The sequence below is a fragment of the Cyprinodon variegatus genome, unplaced genomic scaffold (assembly GCF_000732505.1).
Source record: "Cyprinodon variegatus isolate N-32 unplaced genomic scaffold, C_variegatus-1.0 Scaffold120, whole genome shotgun sequence".
Classification (NCBI taxonomy): Eukaryota; Metazoa; Chordata; class Actinopteri; order Cyprinodontiformes; family Cyprinodontidae; genus Cyprinodon; species Cyprinodon variegatus.
Genome location: NW_015150573.1, coordinates 34,390 through 42,765, shown reverse-complemented (window position 1 = coordinate 42,765; position 8,376 = coordinate 34,390). Strand labels below are relative to the sequence as shown.

The following is an 8,376-nucleotide window of genomic DNA, read 5'->3' as shown; positions in this document are numbered from 1 at the left end:
CTTAGTTTGCTGCTTCTAAGATAAGAGAAGATAAGATCTCACAGTGGAGAAATTCACTCTTCTCATTGGCTCAATAGTCAAAAGGTGCCAAACACAGAGCACAATCACATTCCCAAACTCTTGTGGGAGATGGTACGGTCTCATGCTCACCGCGAGTAACTCTACATCTGAGGAGCATATCTGTTCCTTCATGTGAACATTAGCCGTGCTTCACCATGTCTCATTCACAAACATTGGCAGCCTCCTCTTGTCTTTTTTCCACTCTCCGCCAAAGTCTTGTCTGCACTGATGAGTTTAAAGCTGTCCAGGGAAACCACTGAGTCCGGGACAAATCCATCTAACCACATGAATGATACTAGCTTCCCTGTATCTCCTCTAGAAATTGGTTAATGCTTTGAGCTCTTCAGTCTTATTGCGGAGAGATCTTACATTTCCAATGACAACCAATGGTAAATCATTTTTCCTTTGCTTCGTCCTGCCACTCCTGCAGCCTTTCCATTTCATCCCTTTCTTTGTAGGGATGTCTGGTCTCAAAGCGTGGTGGGGAGCAGGGCGCATAGTCAATTAGTAAGAGAATCTGGTCTCGTCTGTCCACAATAGGATGTCCGGAGTGGCAGACAAAGGAGTCCCCCAATGCAGCATCAAAAAGTGCCGAAAGTAGGAGAAAGCTCAGCTCTACAGTCCCCAAAGTTGGCTTCCTCTGTGCACATATGTTCAGAATACCAGATACGGTATTCACTAATAGAAAATCATTCCAAAAAACACTATAAAGAAGAGAAAGTAGGAAAGGAGAGGACAGTGCCTACGTACAGACTGCTGCTGGGCAGCGCAAACTTCTGCTGTGGTATGACTCCGACCAGTTAGTGTGGGAAGGAACAGATCCTGGGGCTGTTTAACAACGAAGCCTGTTTCAATCAGGCTGCTGACCCGACTTGACCCAACCAGAGATGTCGGGCGTTTCTCAATTCACGAGAACGCAAGTACGTACTCGCGTTCTCGTCAAGTCCGTTCTTGGCGAGAACGCAGGAAGATCGGACTTGACGAGAACGCGAGCGCGCAAGCACGTATGTGTATTGGAGCAGAAGCGTACTCGTGACGTCATCACATGCAACGTTGTTTAGCATTTCTTTAACAGCCAAAACTATTTATTCCCTACACAAAACATTTTGAAAACAATATTTTTAATTTCTAAAGCTTAAAAAAAATTAACAAAATTACCGAACCGCAAAAAACCGCCATCAGAACGAGCGGTAGTTCACACATAACTAGACCGAGAGAAGTGCACTACAGACGGGGTAAATTTAGCCCTGGCTGCGGTTACCCTCGGAGGTCTGCTGGTCACTCTGGTCCGCTCAACGTCGGACTTTTTTTTTTAAATTTCGCACTAACTCTGTAAGCAGACCACACAGGGAGGCTTCAATGTATAATGTTATCGCCTCAAACGATTTCAAAACGTACTTTTGAAGAACAGCAGCAGCAGAAAAGGGAATGTTTAACTTAACACTGTGAGCGCTGTCTCGAATCAAGCAGCGGCCACAGGGCATTCTGGGGAAGCGGTCGGTCTGAAGAACGCACAAGTCTGCTCTGATGCATGCTCGATAAAGAGGGCGGGGCGAGAACAACATCCGGGGATTTGATGCGTTCTCGATCTGGCGTTCTTGAGAATTGGAACGGTACTCGGGCTGAGGCTGATGACGTATCACGAGTACACGAGAACGCTCAAGAACGCATATTGAGAAACGGCCGTCTATTCCATCAGTTCCCCATGTTCTTCATGTTCTCTCCCTGTCTACAAGTGTATCTCAGCATCTGTCTATAAATCAATGTATGAAGCTCTAGATAAGGGATGTCAAACTGGTGTCCAGAAAGGGCCGTGTGGCTGCAGGTTTACTTTCCAACCATGCAAAAGGACACCAGACTCCATTCATCTCATCAAGTCATCATGTTAAGACTGATGACGGCAGCCTGAAGTGCCATTACTTGGTTGGAAAGAAAACCTGCAGCAACACAGCCCTTTCTGGAACCAGTTTGACATCCCTACTCTAGATCCAGATGGGTTTCTGTGGAGAAAGGTCTGAGTGGGGGGGTTGGACTAAAAAGTGCTGAAATCTAATTCTACAGTGAAACCATTCTGTGTTTCCCTCAGAATCCTCTTCGTGCTTGACGGAATCCACCTGCTGTGGTCACTGCTACAGAACCCCAGTGCAGAAGTTCAGTGTAGCGCTGCTTGGGCCCTTTGTCCCTGCATTGGTAATGCAAAGGTACAGTAACGTCCAGTTTTTCAGTCCCTGGAGACAAAGTCCAACATTCTTCCTCATCTCTGCAGCAGGTTTGTTACAGGTTGGCCTCTTAAACAGCTGTACTGCACACTGCTTGTTTATAAAACACAAACTTCTGTTGGGTTTGTGTTGGTTCCCCATAGACGCTTCTCTCATGTGACTATCAGCCACATGGTCCCCAAAGCTCTGCCTTTAACATGCTGCTGCTGGAGTTTAGCAGGGCAGAGCTGTGTCAGCTGGGGCTTACGTGAACCTTGGGCTAATATGAAGCAGAGGAGCTTTCTTGGCTGACTGGGATTGGTGAAGAGAGGAGCAGACCGGGAGAAAGCCTGGGTAATATCCTGTGGCACGGCGTCTGATTTCCTCACTGAAATTTTCCTGCGAGTTACAGAGACACAATGTCCATGCTGAGAGAACGGAGGACCACGCAGCTTCTGTGGGACGGGGCGATGCCGAGCTGAACAGAGCTGGACCTGATCCAGCTACTTAGCCTCAGTCTTTGTTTAGATAAGAACCCAAATGTTTGAGTTAGCAGATCCATAGTGGATTTATTAAAGAGCAGCAGTATAAATATATTTGATGGATTGTCTATCAGAGCTGCAGCTCATCTACAGTCACAGACCTATACAGGATCTACACAGACTGTCTGCAGGTTAATAACTGGACAATAAGCCCAAATACAGAATAGTAGATCCTCCAATAACAGAAACAGAGCCCTCTCAGCTTTACATGATGAGCTGTTGCATTAATCTGCCTGCTCACTGAAGCACATTTAGATGGATGGTTGAGTTCTCCTTCACATGTGAGCTGTGTGAGTCCTAGATGTCTGATTGGTCCAGAGAAGAGCCACAGAGCAGCTTCTGCCCTCTGAGCTCAGCTTTCTCCTCTCAGCTTAACATCAAACACAGCAGATATTGTGTTTCTATCTCATTTCATCCTGAGGAAGAGGAGAGGATGGAGAGATTTGCAACAAAGTTCTTTGCATGTGCAGCCTCAGAATGCAGCAGCCTTCCAAACCGGACCCATCCGGGCCATGAAAGGGATTCTGGGTAGTCTGTGGCAGCTGGTGGCTTGAGAGAGCTTCCTCTGTCTCAGGGACTCCCAGTCAGCCATCATCAGTATTCCTGAGGAAAAGCTTCCTGTGTATCAGGGCTCCTCCTGTTGCAGTGGCCACCTCCTCTCTGGCCTGCTCTCTAAACAAGCCTCGTCCCCTGGCACACCATCACAGGGCCCATACATGGCCCCGGGGTGCGACCTGAGCTCCATGTTGGAGAGGAGAACACAGAAGTACATCCAGTTCTCCCACAGGAGCCTCACTGGAAATCAGCTTCTGCTTTTTTATCTTTGCTGAATTTCATCAAATATTTTGATTTACAGAAATGCAGCAAAATATACAAAATGCTTCAATGTCTTTGGTCTGCAGCTCTGAAACATGTATCAGATGCTGCCATGGAGACCAAGCTGAAACAGACTCAGCTGCATCAGGCTTTGGGTTTCACATCCAGTTGTCCATTATTTTTTGTCGTTAGAGTTTTTCAGCTGAACCTCCCAGACTGGGCCACCTAGAGGGCTTCTTCTGTGGCAGCCATGTGCTGAGTTGGCATTTTAAACGGCAGTCTGATGGGCCAAGCGATGCTGAAGCTAATGTCTCTGCAGCTCCTGCTCTTTGGTTCCACCTTTCGGGAGAAATCTCTTGAAAAGTGGGTCAGAGTCCTGTGGTATCGGCTGGGACCAGAACAGCTGGAGGATGCCGAGTCCTCCCTTTGGAAGACAGTTTTCTAGGTCACTTTAAAGCTCTGACTCAGAACCATGAGGACAGGTTAGGATGCAGGAAGGAAAGCTCAACCAACGGATCAAACTGCAGGATTGGGTGGAACTGATTCCAATTCTTCATCTATGCTTTTTAAAAGTTTCACTTTAGCTGCAGTGTTCAGAGGTCCCTGCCTTCTTCTCCTTGTTCTTCATTACTGTCCCTCCTCTGCAATGTCTCCTGTGTACTGTGATTCCCACTCAGCAGCAGCTGATCAGTGACTCTGTGACTGTAGAATGCAGAGATAATGGCCCTCTCCCTGATCGGTGGACTGGAACTGGTCGTTAATCTGCTGAAGTCGACCAACAACCAGGTGCTGACCAGTGTTTGTGCTCTGGTGGCCAAACTAGCCAAACACCAGAAGATTGTGGAAGTCCTCAGTGAAAGGGGGGCCGTCCCCCTGCTGACCAGGCTAACTGACACAGTAAGAACACATCACAACTGAAAACAAAGCAGCTTTTGCTGTCTGAACACTGAGGTTCTGTCTGGTTATCGATTATGTGTTTATGCTGAAGTTTAGTTGGTGTTTTCTTTCTAGCTTCTCCAGATATCAGCTGATCAGGATGATGTTGTTGGTAAAGAACTTTTGTTCCTTTTCTCCTCTCTGCAGACTGATAACAGGCTTCGCTGCTACCTGGCCGAGGCCATTGAACACCTCTGCTTGTGGAGCACCAACAGGGAGTCGTTTGGGGAATGTGGAGCCGTGGGCCCTTTGGTCCGTTACCTGAAGTCCAAGGACAGCAGGGTCCTCTTGAGCGCAACCATGGCCCTCTACGAGCTGTCCAAAGAGCCCAACAACATCATCACCATGCATAAGGAAGGAGCCGTCCCGGTCAGCTGATCTTCCTTTAGGATTGGTTACCTACGTCCTCATTCAGTCCGTTCTGTTGCACCTTTACACAATTTTAGACTGTTTCACTATTTTGAGGCTAATTGAACAATAGATGCATTGAGGAAAACATGCTTTGGTCTACAGCCAGCCTTGTTTTAGTGATGAGTAAAAAACAGACGGAACAGATAAAAACTGTCACTTTAAATCCGTCCTGGGGATTGAGAAAAGCAAACAGCTCATTGTGAGCAAAGCACCAATCCTCCTGGACCCTAGATGCCACTGCAGCTCAGGACAAAGGGCTGTAGCTGGGGGAACCGTTGCTAAGGGTTCGTCTTGGACCTTAGGGCAGAATGTAGCAGCAATATATTTCAGACTAAGAACTGATGGGGAAACTGCCCAGAGCTGGAACCCAACTGTGGTTCTGTTTCTGATCATGTTCTATCAGCCTGCTGTTCCTCTTCTTCTTCTCTGGTGGAATTATAAACATGCAGGCATCCTGCCACCTAACTTTACTTCAACCTTCTGTATTGCCCAATGCTGAAGATGAAGGACTTGGTTCTACAACTGGTGGAAACAGGCGTCGGCTTGTAATCGACCACCCAAGTTCTGTAGCTCTGATCTGGATCAAGAGCGACGGTTCTGCTGGTAGAAAAGAGGCAACATTGAAACAGATCCAACATTCTGACCATGGTCTCTGATACAAGGCTGGCAGATAAACCAACCTTCTCAGGCTTCCTGTTTCCACTATAGAGGCTTGTTCAGAGAGCTGCATGCTTTCTGGGCTGGATGGAAGTTTGAAATGATTTTCATCTCCAGTTTATTGAGAGGAGCTGGGAAACCTTTAAAATTGGTTTGAAATGCCAAACCTCCTCAGGCTTTCTGCTGCAACACTCCATTTAACAGCCCTGATTTATAAAGGGAAGTTGTTTGGTTTTGTTTGTGAGCACAGTTAAATAAATGTGAGGTATTATTAAACTCTAAGACGCCATTTTCAGATGTTTGTTGTATGAACACCTTTAGTTTGGATCATCCACATTGTCCACTAAATAAGACCCCAGGACAGTCCCCTCCCTGCTGCTGTTTCTCAGTGCTGCCCCCTCTGGTTGGTGGCAGCATGGAGAAAATGACTCTAAATATTTTCAAATTTCAAATTTATCCTGGATTATTTTGTATTTTTTGTTGTCACTTCTAAAACGACAATATTGTGGATTGTGTTAATCCTGCTGCTAACTTCTGTCCTTTCCACTCCCACAGCAACTGATCCGCCTCATAGGCTCTGATGACCACAAGCTCCAGGAGTTTGCTGCTGGGTGTTTGCGCAACATCCGTCTCCTGGCCCGGGCCAATCAGAGGGCCGCTCGTTGAAATGAGAACCAATGATCTCAGCAGAAACCCTGGAGATCCAGCAGAGTCTGAAGGAAAGGGATGAGGATGGTGAGCAGGACCTGTTGGGCCCAGATGTTCCAAACATCAGGAAACAGAGATTTAAGAAGAGGATGGGGGAAAAAAATCAATAAATGACTTTCCGAAATAATAAATCTGGAATCTATTCAGCAAACAGATAAAAATAAAACCAACATTATTGATCTTGTCTTGTTTCTTGTAGAAAACCAACTAAAACAGTTTGAAATGTTTCTTTGATGGAAGAGAAAAATGATCCGCTAAGCTCCACAAGTTTTCAGATCTGCTCCAGCAGAACGTCCGAGAAGAGATTCAGATGAAAAGTCTGATCTGGGTTGATGAGTGTTTTTATTTGTCCTCCTGCTTCTGTTTAGCAGCAAACTTTCATCCTGAGCTCATTGTTTCTATCTGTGACATCATCACAAGTTCATCCAAACACTTGGGAAGCCCTCCTCTCCCTCTGCCACAGTCGGCACCTGGAAACTATGATCGTCTAAATAAAAGATGATTCTTGACCTTGTTCCCTGAGCCAAATGTGTTTTAAAGTGAAACACTTTGGAGCCTCTGTCTCTGCGTTTGTTCAGTGATCCAACGGAGACCACAACATCTAAACAACAGCCACATCTGCTTCTGGGAGCTCGGTCTGCTCTCAGAGATTCTATGCATCTGGACTTAGATGAACAGATCCAAAGCTTTAGATAAACACTGGTAGACACTGGTCCTGTTAAACCAACTGAGTTACATTAAGACAAAACATCCTAAAATATTCAGCTGTGAACAAAGTGACTCCAGCATTAAGCTGAAATCTGGAGTTTACATGGAAACAAAGTAAATGCAGCAGGTTCTGTTATGTGACTGCCCCATGACTGCTGAACCCCTGTGCGACCAACAGGGTCGATTTCATCAACTCATTGACTCGAACTCAATCCCTCACACTAAGCATGCTTGTAGCGACAGTGGAGAGGAAAAACTCCCTTTTAACAGGAAGCAACCACCAGTAGAACCAGGCTCAGTGTGAGCGGCCATCTGCTGAGGCCGACTGGGGTTTAAAGAGACAGAAGCGGAGATACAAAAAGCAACTTTAAATGGCGGCCCCTTCCAGGAAACACACAGCCAGGTAGACGAGCTCCGAGCCAGAGGATGAAGAGAGCACATCCAGCCAGTCACAGTCAGAGAAACAGGACTACACTGGAAAACAGGCCAATCTCAAACATCTATATGTTATCTGTATGTGATGTTTAATATGACAAACAAGCCTCATTGGACCAAACTTTCTAACTTCTTGAATATGACTGTATATAAACAGAGAGGGAGGAACTTATCGACACCACATGATCCATTTGATGAATAAATGAACAGCATATTGAATTAATCCAGGAGTTCAGCTTCAGGCTTGTCATCAAGCCACAGGCCCTTTGAGAAAAGGAGCATCCACATCCTCTGGCTCACTGGGACATTACTCAGTGAAATTAAAGCTTCTGTCTCCGCTCCTTGGCAGGAGCAGCAATTCTGACCCTCCTGGTCACCATCTAGGATCCAACACTGTAAAAAATGTAAATCTTAATAAGTCATTCTTTCTTAAAATAAGTGCATTTTTTCTTGAATTGAGGAGGTAAGTGAGACACTTTGCCAATGGAACAAGATAATTTACATTTAAAATAAGAAAAAACTATTGCATTGTCTTATTTCAAGTGAATTTTACCTAATTGTCTTATTTTAAGAGTAAAAATACTCATTCCATTGGCAAATCCTCTTACATACCTACTCAAATTAAGGGTAAATACACTTAATTTAAGAATTTTTTACTTCACAGATTCCCTGCAAAAAAACAAAATCTAGATAAGTCATTTTTTCTTAAAATAAGTGCATTTGTTCTTGAATTGAGGAGGTAAAAGCGACATTCTGCCAATAAAACAAGACAATTTACACTTAAAATAAGAAAACACTATTGCGTTGTCTTATTTCAAGTATATATTATCTAATTATCTTATTTTAAGAGTAAAATTACTCATTCCATTGGCAAACTTTCTCATTTAACTACTTAAATAAAGGGT

At 45.1% G+C, this 8,376-nt stretch overlaps 1 protein-coding gene across 2 annotated transcripts in view; it reads left to right on the top strand.

Annotated features, from left to right (window-relative positions):
- The window catches only part of armc4 (armadillo repeat containing 4), a 19,917-nt gene extending 13,499 nt beyond the window's left edge, over positions 1-6,418 (top strand). For both annotated transcript variants that reach the window (XM_015375532.1, XM_015375531.1), the window contains exons 9-12: positions 2,147-2,261; positions 4,325-4,513; positions 4,700-4,921; positions 6,176-6,418. In XM_015375532.1, the coding sequence (XP_015231018.1) occupies positions 2,147-2,261; positions 4,325-4,513; positions 4,700-4,921; positions 6,176-6,286 (637 nt within the window). In that variant the 3' untranslated portion in view covers positions 6,287-6,418. The remainder of the gene's footprint in view (positions 1-2,146; positions 2,262-4,324; positions 4,514-4,699; positions 4,922-6,175) is intronic.
- Positions 6,419-8,376: the final 1,958 nt, after the last annotated feature.